The 23,553-nt window shown below is 36.2% G+C and overlaps 1 protein-coding gene across 2 annotated transcripts in view; it reads right to left on the reverse strand.

Annotated features, from left to right (window-relative positions):
- The window catches only part of SMPX (small muscle protein X-linked), a 91,241-nt gene that overhangs the window by 38,074 nt on the left and 29,614 nt on the right, over positions 1-23,553 (reverse strand). For both annotated transcript variants that reach the window (XM_007493426.3, XM_007493427.3), the window contains one exon: positions 2,882-3,027. In XM_007493426.3, the coding sequence (XP_007493488.1) occupies positions 2,896-3,027 (132 nt within the window). In that variant the 3' untranslated portion in view covers positions 2,882-2,895. The remainder of the gene's footprint in view (positions 1-2,881; positions 3,028-23,553) is intronic.

A 23,553-nucleotide genomic window follows, 5' to 3' on the forward strand; every position in this document is an offset into this window, starting at 1 on the left:
ATAGATAGATAGATAGATAGATAGATAGATAGATAGATAGATAGATAGATAGATAGACAGATAGATATGGACATATGCATGTATGAGGATGGATTCTTTCTAACTGGATGAACAAGCTCCCCAGTACGGCTTTTTCTCATTGTGAACTGGCTGATTCTCATTAGTTTAGTCTACTTAGGGAGTCGAGGGAGTCGTGCCATCAGGGTCAGAAATGGTTTTGTAGCAAATTTTAGACAAACGGAGAATTTAACCCACATGTCCAGAGGAAAAGAAGAATGATTTGAGCCTAATACTCCTCCTGCTGGCTGAATTCCCATTCAAGTCCATGGGAGGTTGATCCACAGATGGAGTACTGGATGGAGCCCCAGGCAGGAGATTACTGTTGTGTAGAATGAAACCAAAATGAAAAGAGAATCACAGTCTGTGATCTTGGTGTTTCATCTGTTCATGTTCTAAGTTCTCTGAGGGGATCCTGACTCCATAAACTGGTACTGGGCTCTAATTCTAGAATCCTATGGCTCTGGCTAAGTCAGCCAAGGGATAGCGGTTTTGGAGGATTGGCCTGAGTGTAAATATCTATCATTCTGTTTCCCTGCCATGCTACAGCTCCTCACTCTGTTTTTGCTTCCAAATTATGAGATAGGCTACATCATAGGCTACAACATAGCCTTAATTCAAAATCTTTGCTTCTAGGACAAGATTTATAAAAAGTACATAAGGCCAGCAGTATGGAATGCTCCCTCAGTCTGAGATAAGGGAAATTTCCTGCAATTCAATGTCTAGGGAAGACCCTGTCTTCTAATAGAAAAGCAGAGATCTCGGGACACCAGGAGATACTGCTGCTGGAAACTGGGAATAGGAGGGACCAAGGGTAGAGAGAAGCTCATCTGAAGTGGGGAATCTGCAAGGATAGAAAGCATACCTTCTATGTAATAAATTCCTATTTTGTCTAGTTATTCTTGCTAAATAGTTGCTAAATTCAATTATGTCTACATTGCTAAAGGGGTCAAAGTGTTGTCCTCAACTTTTAAGTTTAAACAAAGCCCCAATCATCTCATTCCAGTTATTATGCAACTTCCTAGATTCCAGGTAGAAAAACTGAAGCAAGAGATTGTTATTCCCTGGATTCCCAATATAAAAGGGGGAAAAGTCAGAATCTTTTTAAGATTTTTCCTATGCATTCTCTTATTCTCTCTCTCTCTCTCTCTCTCTCTCTCTCTCTCTCTCTCTCTCTCTCGCTCTCTCTCTCTCTCTCGCTCTCTCTCTCTCTCGCTCTCTCTCTCTCTCTCTCTCTCTCTCTCGCTCTCGCTCTCTCTCTCTCTCTCTCTCTCTCTCTCTCTCTTTCTCGCTCTCTCTCTCTCTCTCTCTCTCTCTCTCTCTCTCTCTTCTCGCTCTCTCTCTCTCTCTCTTTCTGTCTGTCTCTTTCCAAAATTGGATCATCATGACCAGAAGAGTGAAAGCTTTCAAAACTCACCATTATGTCATGTTTTTGAAAAAGGTAGCCAAACAAACATAGAATTTCAAACTATAACTGAATCCAGGAAAACACATTCAAAATCATTAATAAAAAAATGTAAATTAAAGCAACTCTAACATTTCATCTTATACCATGCACCACTAGCACAGATGAAAAATAAATGGGAACAGTCAGTGTTGGAGAGCCTGTGGGAACATAGGACATGACTGTTGATGGAGCTTTGAAATGGTCTGACTCTCCTGTATTTCAGTTGAAATTACACAAGAAAAGTGACTAGAGCAAGTTATATTCATAGTTGTACTTATTTGTGGGAGCAAAAAAATTTAAAAATAGGCCCCCATTGTGTAAGAAAATATGAAAAATCATACTGAAAATATGCTTAATATAATGAAAATATCCTAAAATATTACAGCTTATGAATATAATAAAATATTTTCACTTGATATGAAAGACAGGAACATTTATATGAAATAATAGAAAGAAAATATAAGCAGAACCAGAAAGACAATATACATAACCAAAGCAATGTAAATAGAAAGCACATTAAAACAAAATTGAATGCTATGTAATTATAATGAATAAACACGGATCCAAAAAGTTGAGAAAATTTACTTCTCTACATTTATTGAAGATTTTAAGAGGTATGGGTACAAATTTTTGCATATACTGTCAGACCTGGTAAATGGGATGGCTTTGCTAGACTGCTTTTTTATTACCTTTTTAATCTGTGTAACGAAGGAAGACAGCTCCAAGAGAAAAAAAAATAACCTCAACAACATAAATGAAAAGATTAATAATAGGAAGTTGAATCCTAAGTAATGGAAAAACCAGTGAAGGTCTCTATGAAAAGAAATAAAACACATCTCCTCTCTTATAGCGGAGAAATTTTTTCCATCCATTTCCTTGTCTTATTTCTGTAGTTAGAATTTCTAACACCAGTGTTGAATAGTAGCAGTGATCATGGATATCCTTGACAGTAGAGTTACTAGGACAGAATATTACATATATTGCCAGACAAGATTTCTGTAGAAGGTGATTTTGGTTGTTTTTCTTTGTCATAAGAGAAGATTCAGTCTAAAGGGATGGGTTTGGAAATGACTATGTAAAGATAAAAGGCTTCAATAAAACATGTTTTTTTTTTAGATGAAAGGAAAATGTAGCCAATCTCTAACTTAATATTTATATTTGTACACCTGAATATCTTTGCTCTATATGAAATGAGTTTTAAAAAAAGGGTAACTGGGATCCATCATGCCAATAGCTGACAGAAGTTACTTGTCCTTCCCCAACTCCCACCCCCACCCCAACCCCCCAAAAAAGTCCTGAATTCTAGGTATTATCTGCTTAGGGTTGGTGTTTTTTTTAATATTTTATAAAATTTTTGGAAATTGAGAAAATACCCACCTTTCTCTTTTTGACTACTGCTCAGTTTTGGGGACATATTTCAGTTCACTTTTTACATTCTGGATCTCTGATAGGTTAACTGCAGGTCCTGGCAGTTTCTTTGCTCCTGGAGGTACCTTCTTCTCTTCTGTAGTAGGAGGAAGGCTCTGAATAGAAAAGGAGGAAAAATCATTGGATTTAAGAGGAAGCCAAGATTCTTACTGTGTTTACTGCCACGTTACCAAGGACCACAGACTAATATATAGATCACCCAGTCCAATTCTCTTATTGGAAGAATTGGAAGAATTCTCTTGCACAGATGTGGAAACAATCTCCAGAGATAAAAGGAATCATTCAAGGTCATGCAGTAATTAGTAAAATGTGAACTATGGCTCATATGGTCAGGATCCAAATCCATTGCTCTTTTTAAAAAATTATTTTGAACATAAACACCAAGAAATCATCATTTCTTTACACTGCATATCACAAAAAGAGGGTTGTATTGGAAACTATGAATTTCAATTTCATATCAACTTTTTAAATATATAAGACCCACCCATTATTTTGAAAACTGCCTTGCTTTGTTTGTATGTACTATAGTAGAAAGTATTGGGGGCAGAGCTGTGTAGCTCAGTGGATTGAGAGCCAGGCCTAGAGATGGGAGGTCCTAGGTTCAAATCTGGCCTCAGACACTTCCCAGCTGTGTGACCCTGGGCAAGTCACTTGACCCCCATTGCCTAGCCTTTACCACTCTTCTGCCTTGGAGCCAATACATGGTATTGACTCCAAGATGGAAGGTAAGGGTTAAAAAAAAAAAGAAGAAGAAAGTATCCCTTCTGTTAACTTTTAAATTAAAAAAGTCCCCCCTGTCTCCCTCCCTCCCTCCCCTTCAGTGTCTCTCCATATCTCTCCCTCCCTCCTCTTCCTCCTTCCCTCCCTCTCTCCTTTTATCTCTCTCCATCTCTCTCTGCCCCTGTGTCCTTCCATCACTCCCTCTCTTTCCTTCTATTTCTCTGCCTCAGTCTGTCTGTCCCTTGATATCAGTTTTGATAACCCTCCAACTAAAACAGAGAGACAGAGAAAGCACCCAAAAATCTTTGTAAGCAAATGAATCATCAGTGGCTAAATCTAAAATGCTCTTGCAGCATCTTGAGACCCTCACTTCAGGGAAAGTCAATTGTTACTGCTACTTTTCTTATTTGTTTTGCTTTGGTTTTGTAATGCAAAGGACTCAAAAGTTACATTGCCTCTGCAATAATAACCTCAGTATAGAATGAGATGAATTTGAAAATTCCTTTTGTATTTATTTAAATTAAATGTAACCTATGTTCATATATGTTCATATATGATCTCTAATTGTTCCACACTTTTATTAATTTCTCTCTTCATGATACTTTTCTTAAAATGTTTAAGCAGAAAGTCTAAATGATGGCCCTAGTGAATATGAAGTCATTGAGGGCTTCCTATGAAGTACTTAATAAACAAGTGTAAAGAAGGAAAAAGTCATCGTGAATTACAGATCTGTACATTATATAGGAAAACTGGGACTCTATCCCAAGGTGCCAACATTCCTGGGGTCTAGTGAATTTCATCTTCACAGTCATCACTGTCCTTATGCTTTGTCTTATGGTTCTTTTCCAACGCATACCACTCCACAGTATGACAGCCCCACCTCCTCCCACTACTCTCTAGGTCCTCAATCCCCTCTCCCTCAAACCCTGTTTGGTCATGCACTGGATTCATTGCAGGACAGGTCACTTCCTTTCTTGTCATGCTAAACAGATGATCTGATGATTCTCTGTGTTCCCCCTCACAAATGAATTTGCCCACAAAAACACCTAGTTCTAATAAATTCTTTCAATGTTGTAATTAAAAGTGACAGGGCAACATACAGTATTGTTTCTAAGATGGAAGGTAGGGGCTTTAAAAAAAAAAAGAAAAGGAACATTCAGGCCAACAATAAACTTTTGCTCCTCTGTTCTTTGTATCAGCCTATTACCACCTGCCCAGTTTCTCAGAAGTCTAACCAAGACCACAAAGAGCAAACAGATCTCACGTTAGATATTGAATATGTCAAATGCTTTTCCCACCATGTCTTTGTCCTTTCATTGTCATATCTACTAATTGTAATAATTTAAGATACCAAAACAGAGATATGAAAGCAAGGATAACAGCTAATTCCCTGTTTCTCTACCAATCATCATCATGGAGCCATCAAAAAGTGAGAAAGCAAACCTAACACATGCTGGAAATGAGACTTTTCCTATACAAAAGGGGAAAGCAAGAAAGTCATGTGGGACAATTAAAAATTCCAAGAGATTGGGTTCCAGGTAAGAAAATCAATTTATTGATCAGGCTAATAATAATTAATAAATTAATTGGTCAGTGATCTTTCTTAGTGATCAAAGACCAAGAAATCACATCTTGTGGATCATTAAATGCAATTTTGGAAGCTTATTATTGAGCCTTCCCCTACACATCCCAAGACATCTCTAATTGGTGAATAGCCAATGAGAAGGTAATTCATCATTCTCCCAATTCCTTCCTGGTTCTTTATTTGATAATGGAAAATCACATGCCCTGGCCCTCCAAAGAGGGGCATTCTCAATTTCTTCCAGGTAAACATGGTGGCAGTCTAGATGTAGGACTCTTCCTCTCCTTACCACTACCTCAAAAGGCCAAAAAAAAAACCCAACCAAATTCATATGAACAAAGGGACTCTACAGTAGGGCACAGCATTGAAGGTATATGGGATTTGGGTATCTACACACTATAAGGGGGTGAAAAAGCTTATACCAAAACATGAGTTAATCTACCCTCCAACACCCCACCTACAGAGCCAGAGCCAGAGCCAGCAGCCTCTAGAATCAGTGAGTGAGTGAGACACATCTAGAGAAAGTGAAGGGCACTTCTAGGTCCTTGGCAGCTGTCTAAGACCACCAAAAACCTACCCCTAAGAGCAGCTAGACCTGAAATTCCAGCAGGCTGAAGAGTGCAGACCTTGGGCACCTGCAGGGAGATAGCACAGAGAAGGGCAGCAAACAATAGAACTGTAGAGACTCAAAAGGTTGCCTCAGGCAAAATCCTAGCTCCATATGTAGAAAGCCTGCTCTCCTCACTCAGATTTCTGACTAAAAAGGGAGGGAAAACCACCATAGTGATGGTAAACAGTGCCAAGAAACAACAACTTCCAAACACCAAGAAAAACAAGAAGAAGGTGTTGGCCCTGGATAATTTTTATGAAGGAAAAATCCAGACTACAGAGGAAATAGCAGAAGAGAACATACAAATAAATGCACCAAAACCTTCCAGAAAAATGGAAATTGGCCACAAACTCTTGAAGACTTTAAATCAGAGCTTATCAAAAAATGGAAGCCTTCTGGCAAGAAAAGTGTGAATTACTTCAAAAAGAAAATAACAGTTTAAAGAACAAGAATGTCCAATTGGAGAAATAGCTGTAAGCCATGAAAAGCAGGATAGACCAAACCGAAAAGTAAAATTAAAAAATATATATATATGGTGGAAAACCAGTCCTTAAAGACTGGAATTGGTCAATTGGAAGCCAATGATCTTGCAAAACAGCAAGAATTAATAAAACAAAGTCAAAAGGCTGACAAAATACAAGAAAACCTAAAACATCTCACTGACAAGATGACAGATCAGGAAAACAGATCACTAAAAGACAATTTGAGAATCATTTGTCTACCTGAAAAAAAACAGAAATAAACAGAAATCTTGACATCATACTAAAAGAAATTATCCAAGAAAACTGCCCTGATATTCTTGAACAAGGGGAAAAAAAGACATTGAAAGAGTTCAAAGAATATCCTCTACACTAAATTCTCAAAAGACAACCCCCAGGAATGTAACTGCCAAATTCAAGAGCTTCTAAGCTAAGGAAAAATTTTACAAGAAGCCAAAAAGGAGACAATTCAGATATCAAGGAGCACCAATCAGGATTACACAAGATCTGGCAGCTTCCACACTAAAGGACCGCAAGGCTTGGAATATGATATTCAGAAAAGCAAGAGAATGGGTTCTTCAACCAAGGATCACTTACCCAACAAAACTGACTATAAACTTCCAGGAGACAGTATGGGAATTCAACAAAAGAGAAGATTTCCAAGTATTTGTAAAGAAAAGACCAGAACTAAGTGTAAAGTTTGATATCCAAACATAAAAATCAAGAGAAACATGAAAAGGTAAATAAAAAAGAGAGGGAAAAGGGAGGAAATTTTTTTATTTAAACTTTCTTCTCTAAAGGCTTCAATAAGATCAAATTGTTTCTATCAATATATGGGAAAATGTTATTTGAAACTCTCAAAAATTATATTCACTATTAAAATAATTAGAAGAATCATCCACAGGAAGAGAATGGAGTAATAAGTGGTATAAGATGATATGCAAAAAAAGAAAAAGGGAAGGGAGAATAGAAGATGGCACCAAGAGAAACTTGAAGAAATAAGATAAACAGGATAATCTATATCATACAAAGAGACACATGGGAAGGGGAGGGGAAGAATAATATTATAAGAAGGAGAGGAACTTACTCTCAGTAAAATAAATTCTGAGAAGGAAGAACATCTAGATCCATTTGGGAATCAAATTCTATCTTACCCTACAGGGAAAGTGAAAAGGGAAAACTAAGGGAGGAGTGGGGAGGGGAGTACAAAAAGGGAGGAAAAGAGAGGGGGGGAGAACTTGACAGACCCTAAAAAAATAAAAAGGGAACAAAAAGAGAGGGAGCAGAAAGGGAAACATATTAAGGGTGGGGATTAGGGGGACTGATTAAAAGCAAACCATTGGTTTAAAAGGATATAGCAAAAGAAGAAAGGACAGAACTAGGAGAAGATATCAAAATGTTGAGGAATACACAAGGGGCAATCATAACATTGAACATGAATGGGATGAATTCGCCCATAAGACAAAAACAAATGGCAGAGTGGATTAGAAACAAAAAACCTACCATATGTTGTCTACAAGAAACACAAATGACGCAGGTTCTAACCTTTGTTCTAACCTTTAATTCTAACTCATGGGGTTAGAATTAAAGGTTAAAACAAAATCTATTGGTCCTCAATTGAGAGAAAGAAGTTGCAATCATGATATCTGACAAAGCCAAAGTAAAAATAGATCTAATTAAAAGAGATAGGAAAGGGAATTACATCCTGATAAAAGGCAGTATAGATGATGAGGAAATATCAGTAATCAACATGTAAGTACCAAATGGCACAGCATCCAAATTTCTAAAGGAGAAACTAGTGGAATTGAAGGAGTAAATAGATAGTAAAACTATACTAGTGGGAGACCTGAACTTACCACTATCAAATCTAGATAAATCAAATCAAAAAATAAATAAGAAAGAGGTAAGAGATGTTAATGAAATCTTAGAAAAATTAGAATTAATAGATATATGTAGGGGGAAAATAGGGACAAAAAGGAATAGACCTTTTCAGCAACACAAGGTAAATTCACAAAGATTGACCATGTACTAGGGCATAAAAACATAGCAAACAAATGCAGAAAAGCAGAAATAATAAATGCAACCTTTTCAGATCATAATGTAATAAAAATAATAATTAGTAAGGGCATATGGAGAGCCAATTCAAAAATTAATTGGAAATTAAATAATATGATTCTCCAAAATCAGTTAAAGAACAAATCATAGAAACAATTAATAATTTCATTGAAGAAAATGACAATGATGAGACATCCTTTCAAAATTTATGGGATGCAGCCAAAGCAGTACTCAGGGGGAAATTTATATCCTTGAGTTCAGATATTAACAAATTAGGGAGGGCAGAGGTCAATGAATTGGACATGTAAATCAAAAAACCTGAAAGTGAACAAATTAAAAATCATCAGATGAAAACTAAATTAGAGATTCTAAAAGTTAAGGGAGAAAGTAATAAAATCAAAAGTGAAGGAACTATTAAATTAATAAATAAGACTAGAAGCTGGATTTTGAAAAAACAAACAAAATTGACAAAGTACTCGTCAATCTAATTTATAAAAGGAAAGAAGAAAATCAAATTAACCGTATCATGCATGAAAAGGGAGGCCTCACCTCTAATGAAGAGGAAATTAAAGCAATCATTAAAACTATTTTGCCAAGTTATATGGCAACAAAAATGGCAATCTAGGTGATATTGATGAATACTTACAAAAACATAAATTGCCTAGATTAACAGAAGAAGAAATAGAATTCTTAAATAACCCCATATCAGAAAAAGAAATTGAACAAGTCATCAAAGAACTCCCTAAGAAAAAATCCCCAGGGACTAATGGATTCACAAGTGAATTCTATCAAACATTCAAAGATCAATTAATCCCAACACTATACAAACTATTTTACATAATAAGCAAAGAACGAGTTCCACCAAATTCCTTTTATGACACAAATATGGTACTGATTCCAAAACCAGGCAGGTCAAAAACAGAGAAAGAAAACTATAGACCAATCTCCTTAATTAACATAGATGCAAAAGTCTTAAATAGATTACTAGTAAAAAGACTCCAGCAAGTGATCACAAGGGTTATTCATTATCACCAGGAGGGACTTATACCAAGAATTCAAGGATGGTTCAATATTAGGGAAACCATCCACATAATTGGCCATATCAACAAACAAACCAACAAAATTCACCTGATTTATCTCAATAGATGAAGAGAAAGCCTTTGACAAAATTCAACACTCATTCCTATTGAAAACACTAGAAAGTATAGGATTAGAAAGGCCTTTCCTAAAAATAATAAACAGTATATATCTAAAACCATCAGCAAACATCATCTGCAATGAGGATAAATTGAATGCATTCCCAATAAAATCAGGAGTGAAACAAGGATGCCCATTATCACCTCTATTATTTAACATTGTACTAGAAACTCTAGCAGTAGCAATTAGAGAAGAAAAAGAAATTGAAGGTATTAAAATAGGCAATGAGGAGACCAAGCTACCACTCTTTGCAGATGATATGATGGTCTACTTAAAGAATTCTAGAGAATCAACTAAAAAGCTAGTGGAAACAATCAACAACTTTAGCAAAGTTGCAGGATACAAAACAAGTTTACATAAGTTAGTTGCACTTCTATATATCTCCAACACATCTCAGCAGCAAGAATTAGAAAGAAAAATTCCATTTAAAATCACCCTAGACAATATAAAATACTTGGGAATCTATCTGCCGAGACAAACATAGGAACTATATGAACACAACTACAAAATACTTTCCATACAATTAAAACTAGATTTTAACAATTGGAAAAACATTAACTGCTTGTGGGTAGGATGAGCTAACATAATAAAAATTACAATCCTACTCAAACTTATTTATTTACTTATTTAGTGCCATATCCATTGAACTACCAATTTTTTTTTTACTGAATTAGAAAAAACCATAACAAAGTTCATTTGGAAGAACAAAATATAAAGGATATCCAGGGAAATAATGGGTAAAAATGTGAAAGATGGGGGCCTAGCAGTACCAGATCTCAAACTATACTATAAAGCAGAGGTCATCAAAACAATATGGTATTGTCTAAGAGACAGAAAGGAGGATCAGTGGAATAGACTTGGGGTAAATGACCTCAGCAAGACAGTCTATGATAAACCCAAAGATCCCAACTTTGGGGATAAAAATTCATAATTTGATAAAAACTGCTGGGAAAATTGGAAAACAGTATGGGGGAGATTGTGTTTAGATCAACATCTCACACTCTATACCAAGATAAACTCAGAATGAGTGAATGACTTGAATATAAAGAAGGAAACTATAAGTAAATTAGGTGAACGCAGAATAGTATACTTGTCAGATCTCTGGAGAAAGAGTTTAAGAACAAGCAAGGGAGAAAAAATTATAAAATGTAAAATAAATAATTTTGATTACATTAAATTAAAAAGGTTTTGTACAAACAAAACCAATGCAATCAAAATTAAAAGGGAAGCAACAAATTGGGGGAAATCTTCATAACAAAAACCTCTGACAAAGGTCTAATTACTCAAATTTATAAAGAGCTAAATCAATTATACAAAAAATCAAACCATTCCCCAATTGATAAATGGACAAGGGACATGAATAGGCAATTTTCAGATAAAGAAATCAAAACTATTTATAAGCACATGAAAAAGTGTTCTAAATCTCCTATAATCAGAGAAATGCAAATCAAAACAGCTCTCAGGTACAACCTCACATGCAGTAGATTGGCTAATATGATAGCTAAGGAAAGTAATGAATGCTGGAGGGGATGTGGCAAAGTCGGGACATTAATGCATTGCTGGTGGAGCTATGAATTGATCCAGCCATTCTGGAGGGTAATTTGGAACTGTGTCCAAAGGGCGATAAAAAAAACTGTCTGCCCTTTGATCCAGCCATAGCACTGCTGGGTTTGTACCCCAAAGAGATAATAAGGAAAAAAACCTGTACAAGAATATTCATAGCTGCGCTCTTTGTGGTGGCAAAAAAAAAAATTGGAAAATGGGGGATGCTTTTCAATTGGGGAATGGCTGAAGAAATTGTGGTATCTGTTGGTGATAGAATACTATTGTGCTCAAAGGAATAATGAACTGGAGGAATTCCATGTGACCTGGAATGACCTCCAGGAACTGATGCAGAGTGAAAGGAGCAGAACCAGGGGAGCACTGTACACAGAGACTGAAACACTGTGGTACAATCGAATGTAATAGATTTCTCTAGTAGTAGCAATGCAATGATCCAGAACAATTCAGAGGGATTCATGAGAAAGAACACTATCCACATTCAGAGGAAAAACTGTTGGAGATATTACTGGGGATGTAGACTCTAAATAGGTTTTGATCAAGGACATATGTAAAACCCAGTGGAATTGCATGTCAGTTATGGGAGGATTTGGGGGAGGGGAGGGAAAGAACATGACTTGTAACCAAGGAAAAATATTCTAAATTGACTAAATAAAATTTTAAAAATTAGTTAATTAATTAATTAATAAAGAGGGACGTTCTCCATTCACTCCAAAGGAGACTCAAGGACTTTCTTCTTCTGTACTTGGACACACCTGGCCTAACAGGGTTTTTATTTACTGGGCAAGACAGAACCCATAATCTCACTGTTCAATCATCATACAACTGGAGATATTCTAGGGTGGGAGATGTAAGAAACACCCCTTGCCAGGAACTAAGAAATGAGAAAAGAAGTTTGAAGGACAAATGAGAGCCTCAATTCAAAACCTAGAAATAGAAATAATTCAATATACTAGAAATAAATTTTTCATAAGTTTAAAAGAGCAGTCCCATCTCATCTCTTCTGTTGGAACTGTCACAGTTACCACCTCAGTCTGGACATAAACCCAGAGATTTGCAGCCTCCTTATCTCCAGACTGTGGTCTCTGCTAGCTATACAGAATATTCTTTAATAAATCTCATTTGGACATCTGAATCTTGGGCATGGGTTTTCTCCTTTTCCACTCCCTGAATGAACTTTGATTTATTACATAATCATTTGTTTGGAGATCCTTTGACATCAAATGTTGAATGTGAAATGGATAAGAGATTCTCTTTGAAAATGTCTAGAATTCACATAAATGAAATCATTAAAAATTGCCACAGTGAACCTGAAACTATGACCAAAGGACCATAAGACTGTGGATTCCCTTTGACCTAGTGATTCCATTACTGTGTAGTCCAAGAGATTAAAGATAGAGGGAAAAGACCTACTGAAATATTTATAACAGTTCTTTTTGTAGTGGCAAAAAATTGGAAACTGAGGGGATATTCATTAATTGGGGAAAGAATGAAAAATTTGTGGGTATATGATAGTTTTGGAATACTAATGCACCATAAGAAATGATGAACAAAATGAGTTTTAAAAAACTGGAAAGACTTATATGAACTGATGCAAAGTGAAGTGAGCAGAACCAGAAGAACACTATATACAGTAACAGATATATTGTATGATGACCAACTATTGAAAGACTAAATGATTATTAGCAATGCAAGGTTTTAAGAAGGGATTCATGATAGAAAATGTTATCTACAGCCAAAGAGGAAACTGTTAAGAGGCTGACTGACAAAACATTGCATTTTTTACTTTATTTCTGTCATGAGTTTTTTCTTGCATGTGTGATATATGTCTTCTCTCATACCATGAGGAATATGGAAATACGTATTGCAAAACAGCAGTGGTATAATCTATATCCTACTATTTACCACCCCAGGGAGGTGAAGCAACTCTAATGTAATTTGAATAAAAAGTAGAGTGAATTGGTTTCCTTTAATGGAGCTAATTCACAGGCTAAGTGAAAAAAATAAAACATACTTAAGGGCTAATGACATTTTCTTTTACTTGTTGCCTTTGATTCTCAAGGTGCTACTCAAGTTAGTAAATTCATTACCCTTACACAATAGCAAAACAGCACAAATACCATTTATACCTACAGCACACATCTAGAAATAATTGCTTTTTCATAAGTATATTAAACTAAGAACCACAGGGCTATACTTCCTCCTCTTGTATAAACATTTAGAAACAAGAATGGAGAAGAAGCTTAAAGACCATTTGCTGAAACTGGCATTCTAGAAAATTCTTTTGGGACTTCCTTTGAAAGAAATGTCTATCAGGCTGTAAAAATGGTTTTTTTAATATGTATAGTAGTGACATAAATGATGCTTCCTCCCTTGAAAATGGTTTAACAGTTTCAAAAGAGGTAAAATTTAGAAAGGAAATGGAAAAAAAAAGAAGAAAAATGCTTCCAATTCTACTTGTTAAGCTCTTGGGTAAAATCACATTCTGTATCTTTGTAACATCCCTGCCTGATATATTTGTAAACTTTATACCTTAGAGCATTTATTCTTCTTTGATAAGATAAAGAGTTTTGTTTTCAAATGATAAAGACACATAAGAAGGAAAATAATGTTGTTTTAAAAATTAGATATCCAAATAGTGTGCTGCAAATGTGGAAACCTCACTCACTTAACAAGACTTCATCTTAAAAAAAAAAAGTTATGTGTTAATTTCTTCTTTGATTTATCTTAAGAATTTTGTTTTGAATTTGGGAAGGAAATCAGCAAATGGTCACTTTTCATTGACTGGGTAATATAGAAGTTCAACATTATAAGGACCTCAGAGGCAATCTCATCCAAGCATTGCTGCCAAAGAATCTCATCTATAATATTCCTTGCAAAGATAATCATGAAGTAGTCATCCAGGCTTCAAATGAAGCCCTTTAGTGAGGTGGGAAGCCATTGCCTCCCAAGACCCTCAGCTACACTTTGGGATAATTCTAATAATTAGGAAACTTTTCTTTATGTTGTTTTCTTTACAGCAGTCTCTTGTTATAAGAAGGAGAGGATTTGAGCACATGAAGTGTGCAAAGGGCAAAATTCTGAAATTCTAGTGGAGAGAGACAGTTGGCCTTGGGCTGGTTCATTGTCTCTCTGTTTTTACCTGGAGGGGGATTGGCTTTTCCTTTGCTGGCTGTGTTATACCTGGACTTCTCCATCCTACCTGCTTCCCTGTTGCCTGAATAAAACATCTACTGAGCTTCTTGTGTGATCCTGTACATCTGAGCCAGCTGTCTGTGAGAATTTGGTTTGGGTCCTTTGGATCCAAAACCTTTTTTTGGGCCCTGTCCTGCCTAACTGCCTAACTATCTCCATTACCACCAAAAGAGGGAGGGGGTTGGTTTGGGTTAGTGTAGGATATTTATATTAGAGTCTCGTCTCTAGATAGAAGATGAGTTCAGTATAGTTTAAACCAAGAAGACTCCTGGTGACATTTACATCTTGTGGGGCTTAGATAGATAGCATTAGCTTAAGTTATCCAAATCCCTTCTTACCTTTCCCTTGTTAATAATTAAACAAGCCTTTATTTGAGAGAGAAAGGGAGAGAGAGAGAGAGAGAGAGAGAGAGAGAGAGAGAGAGAGAGAGAGAGAGAGAGAGAGAGAGAGAGAGAGAGAGAGAGAGAAAGAGAGAGAGAATGAACCAGCCCAAGGTCAATTGTCTCTCTCCAGTAGAATTTCAGAATTCTTCACTCTGCTAACCCATGCTTCTGCCCTCTGCACACTTCATGTGCTCAAATTTTCTCTTCCTTATAACACTCTTCAACTTCCATCTATTGCTCTTAGTTCTTCCTTTTAGGGCCAAGTAGAACAAGTATAACCTCTCTTCTACATGACAACTTTTCAAGTAGTCAAAGTTTTTTCTTCTCCTAGCTAACACTCTACAGTTCCTTTAGTCATTTGTCTTGTCTTGTGTCATGGCCTTGGAGTCCTCTCAAATCCTGGCTTTACTTTTCTGAACTTGTTGGAAGGATTCCACTTAGATCCCTAGGTCTTTCTATACCTTCCAGCTTAATGTCATCTGCATATTTCATATGCATGCTATGTGAAACCACATCCATGATACTGAAAAACAAAAAAGGTTGAAGAGTATAAAGTCAAGGGAAAATACCTTATACACTCAAAAAGATATCTCCATCAATGTGAACCTATTAGTGGTGATTCTTTGGGTACCATTTAATCAGTTCTACATCCACCTTTATCTATTGAATGCTTTGCTAAAAGTCAAAGTAAATAATATCTACAGTATCCCCCTGATCTATCAGCATAATAACCCTTAAACACACACACACACACATTTAAGCTGGTCTAATATAACCTGTTCTTAAATTTCTCAAGGACTATTTCCCCCTGTTCATAAACTTCCCCTTTAATAACACATCCTATAATATTTGCGGGAATTGAAGTTAGCTTCAATTAGTTCAGGCTCATTGACACAGCACAACACAATGCCTGGCCTATACTGGGTTCTTAAAAAATGTTTATTGACTGGTTGATTAACCTATAGTTTGTAAACCCCACTGCCTTCCTTTTCTTGAAAGCTGGGCCATTTTCTCTCTCCAAAATGTTACCTCTCTCATTCTCCAGGATCTTTCAAAGATTACTGATAGCATCTTAGCTATCACATTTGCTGGTTTAGTACTCTGGGATATAGATAATCTGAGCCTAATGGTTTGAATTAACTGAGAAAAGCTAGGTATTCTCTTATGTGCTTATTTATCTTGGACTCAAATAGTCTATTAGCTATTTTATTCTGTCTTTTCTTATCTAATAATTATTCTCCTTAAGAAATAAAACAAGCAAAACAATATTAAGTAGCTCTCTAGTCTTTCTGCCATCTGTTATCATCCTATCCACCTAAACAGTAGTTTATCTCTTTGATCCTATTCCGTTCTCCAGTATAGGAGGTAGGGGGTGGTGTAACATTTAAAAGAGTGGAAGCCATAAACTGTAAGAGTTAAAATGGTTGAAGTCATAAACTGTAGTGATTAAAATAGTGGAAGACTTAAATTGTAGTAGATATAAGAGTGGGTGAGTAAATTGTGACCGCAGGAAATATGTTTTCACTACAGTGTCTTGTTTTAAATCAATATTTAAGGTGGTCGCCAGGGAAATATTCCCAATTATAAATATACCCAAGTCAACTGGGTTTTATAGAGAATTTAATTAATAATACAATAAGGAATCAAAGAAAGAGAGAGAGAAAAAAAGGAAATAAATGAGAAAAGAATAGGCCGGCCCAGGCCTGGACAACCCAGGCCTAAGCCCCTAAAAGAAAAGATCAGTCAGTCCTTAATCACTCACCATAAGATCTGTTCAAGTGAGGATTCAGGGGGACAGAGTCTCCCCAGAGGGAGTTCCAGCCAGAGTCAGCCTCCTTTGAGAGACCTCCTTAGAGATTGTCCTTCTCTCAACAACCTCCTTAGAGACTGTCTTTTGAGAGCTTCAGAGATCTCTTTCTAACAGCCTGTCCTTTTCTTATATAGGGGGTTTTCTCCTATGTCACCTCCCCCTAAGTTCTTCCATCGACCAATCACAGTAGACGTTTTCCAAAGGACAGCCCATTCTGAATTCACACCTGAGTAGACTAATCCTTTTAGTAATCCATACCTGAGTAGGCTAGAATCTCTGAGTGAGTTTTTTCCTCCTTGCTCCTTGTAAGTTCACAAGTTGCCTGACCTTTATAGGTACTTAGCACCCCTTTGTATTAATTCTAAAAATAGGCATGGCTTAAGTATGGGTTTAAGCATTTTTCATTGTTCAGCAAGGAGTTTTCTCCCCTAAAGCAGTCTTAAGTACGGGTGGAGTAGAGGTCTTCCCATTTTTTATCTAAGTAGAGTTCTCACATTTTAGATCTAAGTAGCTTCACTGTTTAAAATGGGGAATAGTCCCAATAGGGAATTGTCCCAATAAAAAAATCCCCCATTGGGAAATTTTTTAACATTCACAAGTCTGAGAAATTTCAAGATTCACAATCACCCCTGGTGATCATTGGGAGACTAGTCTCCCCATTCATCATTTAACATAATCATTTTGTAGTTCTAAATGCACTTCTAATTATAGATATATACAATATTCAATTTTCTAATAGAAATTAGAACAATGAGGGAGGAAATAGAAAAGAAAAGAAATGAAAAGAAGAGAAGAGAAAAGAAAAGAAAGGAAAAGAAAAGAAAAGAAAAGAAAGAAAAGAAAAGAAAAGAAAAGAAAAGAAAAGAAAAGAAAAGAAAAGAAAAGAAAAGAAAAGAAAAGAAAAGAAAAGAGAAAAGAAAAGAAAGCAAAACCAATGTTTTGCTAGGCGCGTTGACAGAAAGCCAAATTAGGGGCAGTCCCTTTTGGCATAAATGTGTACATTTACAATAAATGTTCAATCAAAGTTCAGTTCAATCAACCATATCCAAAGTTCATTCTTCATCTTCTTGATGTAGTCTGGATTTTCTGGCATCTTTCTGCAACAATTCATTCTCTGGATATAGGATTTTCAAGCCTCTTCCTTGAAGATCTTTTCTTGAACAAAAATCAAAATCTTGAATTTTATGTAAAATACAATCTCAAACAAAAAATCAACAATTCCTGGATTTTAAATTAAAATACAGTGGGAAGCTCTTTTTCTCCTTGCTGGACCATGACATTCTTTTATATTCATTTTCTATTTCCTGCCCTTGTTTCTACCCCCAGTGTTTGACTTTGATTTCCAAAATGATCAATGAGTTCCTTGGTATTCAGTCCTATCAGTCTCTCCTTTTCTCCCTCAATGGAATTATTTCTCTTTGTACCCTTAAGATAAAGATTCCTTAAACTCTGGTTAATGAAATAACCCATGATGATTCCAGAGAACCAGCAATGAAACATGTTACCTCTTTCTTGGCAAGCAAAGTATGGATTCAGGCTGAAGATTGGGATATATATATATATATATATATTTTTTTTTTTTGTGGACACAGACAATGTGTGTTGTTGTGCATAATTATTCATATTTGTTACAGAACATTTTTGGGTTTTTTTCCATTGAAAGGCTGGAAAGAGAAGAGAACCAACTATAGAACTGTCAAAAAGAAAAAGGGAGGGGGCAGCTGGGTGGCCCAGTGGATTGAGAGCCAAACCTAGAAACAGGAGGTCCTAGGTTCAAATCTGGCCTCAGAAACTTCCCAGTTGTGTGACCCTGGGCAAGTCACTTGAACCCCATTTCCTAGTCTTTGCCATAAGAAAAGGAAAGGAAAGAAAAGGAATACCAGAGGGCTATTGAAGCATTTTTAAATGTGTAAAAGATACCAGAGAGCGAGCTAAAAGGAAACACAGACAAGCAGGACATCTTTGAAAGTTACATGTTGGATTTATTATATCCTTAAAAAGAAAAGCAAATAATACATAATAGAGATTCCTGGCACAATGTTGTTGTCCATGAAGTTCAGAATAAAAATGTTTTCTGTAAAAACTAATCCATTCTTGAGAGCTTCCATTCTTCTTGAGTTGGCTTCAATTATGAAATATAACCTCAGGGGCAGGTAGGTGGTTCAGTGGATTGAGAACCAGGCCTAGAGATGGGAGGTCCTGGATTCAAATATGACCTCAGACATTTCCTAGTTGTGTAACCCTAGGCAAGTCACTTAACCTTAATTGCCTAGTCTTTACCACTCTTTTCCCTTAGAACTAATACACAATATTAATTCTAAGACAAATGGCAAGAGTATATATATACATATATATATATATATATATGAGAATATATACATACTAATACATATGTACATATATATATACATACATAATATGTATATATATATAAGAGGGAGAGAGAGAAAGATCCTCTTTTTAGTTTTTGAAATCTGCTCTCCCAAAATCTGTGGTGGCTATCAGATTATTTCCAGCTTTCCTCAAGCTCAGTACAAATTCTTACATAAAACAGGCACTTTTCTCCAATGTTTCCATCACTTTTATTTTTACAACCGTTTCCTCTTTATTAGTCAAAATCAAATTTAGAACAGAAGCCCCCCCTTGTTGTTTCTTCTACCTTTTGAAGAATGAAAGTGTCATAAAGTTGTAATATGGAACTGGCCACTGAGTCCAATCTTTACAAATATGTTTCCCTGATGCAATCCCCACATGGATTTTGAAACATGCAGATATTTTGTGGTTTTGGTCTCCTAGAAATGATGAAAGCCTTTTAGATTGGCTATATGGACAATATAAATTTAAAGGGTACTTTAAAAGGCCCTCAGCAGTCAGGGCAATTCTCTTGCTGGGGGCTTTTCTAGACTTCCTAACACTGGAGAAAGAAGATGAACTGTTGAGAGGCTTTGAGTGAGGAAGGGCTTCAGGCTTTCTCTCACAAGCAGCAAGCATGAAATTGAGAATGCATAACTTTGCTATATTGCTTCTGTCTTTGTTATATCTAATCTTTCTTGCTTTTAAATGAAGAAGATTCCAAATGGCTATTTCCTTGGAAGTTTCTCAAGGTCAGGAGACTAAGCCACCAGGAGATCTGTGGATGGATTCCATTCTGTGTTTAGAGAGACAGATAGTCATTATCAGTGCCTCAAAGAATGGCTCTTGGGACCCTGTCCCAAGTTATGTAGAAACTATGCCAAGTTTAAGCACATTCTCTCTAAGGACAGAGTTGATATAGCCCCAGATGTTGGGGGGAAATGTTTTGTACTTATGTTCTATGCTATTATGGGAATAAGTCAGTAAATAACGGGACCAAGCAACAGGGTGAACAGAGATCCAATCAATTCTTTCAGCATGGTCAGAGCTGGCTCCAGAATACTGTTTGTCCCATCTCACTCAAGTTTTAGTGAGACCTTTAAGAACAAACTTGTCTCTTTATATTAGAGATCTCTAATTCATCTTACCTGTTACCCATACATTGAGCGCATACTTATAGATATAGGTTGTGGGTTTTATTGTTGGCTCCTTTCTTGAATTTTGTCCCCTGTGAATTACTGGTTGTCTCTACAGCTAATCTTCCTGTATTGCGTTGTTACTCCCTGGAGTATTTTATTTGGTTGATACAATTTTTTAACTCAGACTCAGTGCATTGAGCGCATCCAGGGAAAGGAATTTTAATTTAATAAAGCCAAGGAGTCTTCATTCATAATGATAATTGATGGAACAATTAGGGAATGGAAGGGAGTGATATTGGGAAGAGAGGTTTTAAGAGTGAGGAAGGCTTGTTTATACCTTTCTAATTCCACTGTGTGACTTTTCAGCCTCTCTATGAAGAAGCAACCCTGATTGTGCCTTTCCTCCAGAATTACCTTCATTTTCTATCTTTTTTTTTTAATCTTACCTTCTATCTTTAAAGGAAAAAGAGTAGTAAGGTCTAGACAATGGGGGTTAAGTAACTTGCCCAGGGTCACACTAAGAAGTGTCTGAGACCAGATTTGAACCTATATTTCCCATCTCTATCCACTGAGTCACCTCTCTGACCTCTTACTTATCTTGAATTTTTATTTATCTGTCTTGAATACATATCTTGTTTACATATTGTCTCCCCACATTAGGATGTGAGTTCCTTGAAGACAAGCACTGTATTTTGCCTTTCTTTATATCACAGGATTCAAAGTAGCATCTGGTACACCGTAAGCCAGCGAGCCAGCATTCATTTCCAGCCTTATGTACAGGCACCGTGCTGAGAGTGTCATAGAGAAGCAAGAAAGTCCCTGCCCTCAAGAAGACCACAGTCTAATGGAGAAGACCATGCACTCTACCACGTCTGTGCTTTTTGACTGACTGGAAGATTGATGGACAGTTTGTGAATATCCAAGAGCTTTTTTTCATAGCTCATTTGAAAACAATGTCAAACCAAATCTATACAAATCAGATGGAGAACCAATTGAAGGATCCCAAGCAGAGCAGTAATTAAGCAACCAAAGCAGGGCTGGTGAAGACCCTGGAGGGTCTCCCTCTGCTCCTTGGATAGTGCCTAAAATATTTGTGGAGACTTGAGAAAATTCCATTGTAAAAACCATCCCTTTTGCATTCAGTGCAAAAGTACCTTCCTTTTCCAGATAGAAGCCCTGCTGAGTAGATTACAAATGCCCTAATTTTTATTTTTGTAGAAGTAAAATTTTAATGGCTGGTTACTTATATGACTACATTTTTCTTGCAATATAGTACTCATTTAAGCACTTAAAAATGGAAGGTGTACAAAGATTAAATTAAAACACTATAAATCGGATACATATTTGGTTTTTATATAAAGGTCGTAACCACATTGTTGACATGTAATACTGTTATAATACAACAATTAAATTTGTGTCCTACAACAGAAGTTTTCTGCAGTTAAACAGAAAATAAAGTTGGAAAAAAAGTCAAAACAGAAATATTAGGTCTAAAAGGTTAAGGTTGTAAGTAGCAACAAGCCTATTCACTCAGCTCCTGAGTAGCTCAAGTTTTACAGTAGATAGTGCAAATGATTTCTTCCATCAACACTATAAAGCACCCAGTGATGAGAGACAATACCCTGCACTCTTTTTATACTGAAATGATCAGCTTAATACAAGAATTATAGGTTTGAACACTCAACTGTACCGGCACCTCTGACAGATAGACAGTTTATAGCCATTTGGAGATATTTATTGTACATTTTTACCATAAATACCAAGTTATAAATGGAAATTAGGTTCCCATTCAAAGGCCAAAGCCATGATTCCACCAAGACATAGCCATTTATATATATATATATATATATATATATATATATATATATATATATATATATATATATATATGTTACTTCTAAAGGGAAATGTGCTCCAAAACCACTTTGGAACTTGGGACACTAGAACCATCTCTCCCTTCCACCCTATCCCACCTTATTGCAGCTGTAGCAGCTGGTCTAGCCATGGGAGTTGCCAATAACCAAAGAGAATGGAATGCAGCCTCAGGGGGGACATTGCACTCCCTCCTCAAAGTTGCTGGAATCATTGGAATTTTAGCCAAAAAGGAGCACTGTGGCAGAAAGAGTACTTTATGCTCTTTAGAACTTTGGGGATAGCCCTGTCCATAGCATGACATAATATAGTCTTTCATCAAAAATCATTTGCATAATCGCACACTTTCAGAACTGGTAAGGTCCTTAAAATCCAATGCAATTCAATAAATTCATAGTGCCTATGTGAAGAGCACTTGGGCTCATTCTAGAACAAACCTAACACGTTTAGATCATGTGTTAAAGCTTATAAAGCACATTCATCACAACTCTGTGAAGCAGATAGGACAATTATCATTAATCCTTCATCACAACTCTGTGAAGCAGATAGGACAATTATCATTAATCCTTCATCACAACTCTGTGAAGCAGATAGGACAATTATCATTAATCCTATTTTATAGATGAGGAAACTGAGACATAGAACTATTAGGTAACTTGCCCATCAACATAAATAGGGGATAAGGTTTTGAGCAGAATTCAAATCTAGGTCTCCTGACTCCAAGTCCAATGTTCTTTCCAAAAAAAAAATAATAATAATAATAGCTGTCTCTCACTCAAAGTTACCTCCTCTATTTTGCACATGAAGAAACTGAAGCCCAGATATATAAAGCAACTACACAGGTCCACATAGCCATTTGTTTGTTTGTTTGTTTATTTTTGAGACTGGGAAATGAACTTTTCCCTTTCAGGATGTGCCAAAACCATTCCAAGAAAGATAAAATGAGGGTAAAATCCTAGTCATTAATAGCAAAATACTTTCCCAAGGGGGCAGCTGGGTAGCTCAGTGGATTGAGAGCCAGGCCTAGAGACAGGAGGTCCTAGGTTCAAATCTGACCTCAGAAACCCAGCTGTATGACCCTGGGCAAGTCACTTGATCCCCATTGCCTACCACTCTTCTGCCTTGGAGTCACCTTGGAGTCAATATTGACTCCAAGACAGAAGGTAAGGGTTTTTAAAAAAAAAAGAAACTTCCCCAAACATCTAATAAATCAGTTGTTAGGGGGAAGATATTAATTGTTTCAACAAGAACCAAGTGACAGAATTTCTGGGGAAAACTGGTAAACAAAAACAAAATCTGATTTGTAATCATTTCAATAAATTTAGTGATAAAACCCATCCCTTGACAAAATTAATTTTTAAAAACTACTTAGCATCATAAAGGCGAAATAATTCAGTAACAGACTATATAAAATTATCATAATGTTAGACAGAACCATCTAATTAGTCCAAGGTTCTCAACTGTTTTGTGTGTCATTGATACCCTTGATAAACTGATATGGTCCATGTATCCGTTCTCAGAATAATGTTTTTAAATGTATAAAATGTAGAATCAGAAGGATTTGAGGTCAAATCTGGTCTTAGATGCTTCCTGGCTGTCACTTACCCCTGTTTGCCTAGTCCTTCTTGCTCTTCTGTCTTAGAATTAATACTGACAGGAGTTAATGG

The sequence above is a fragment of the Monodelphis domestica genome, chromosome 4 (assembly GCF_027887165.1).
Source record: "Monodelphis domestica isolate mMonDom1 chromosome 4, mMonDom1.pri, whole genome shotgun sequence".
Classification (NCBI taxonomy): Eukaryota; Metazoa; Chordata; class Mammalia; order Didelphimorphia; family Didelphidae; genus Monodelphis; species Monodelphis domestica.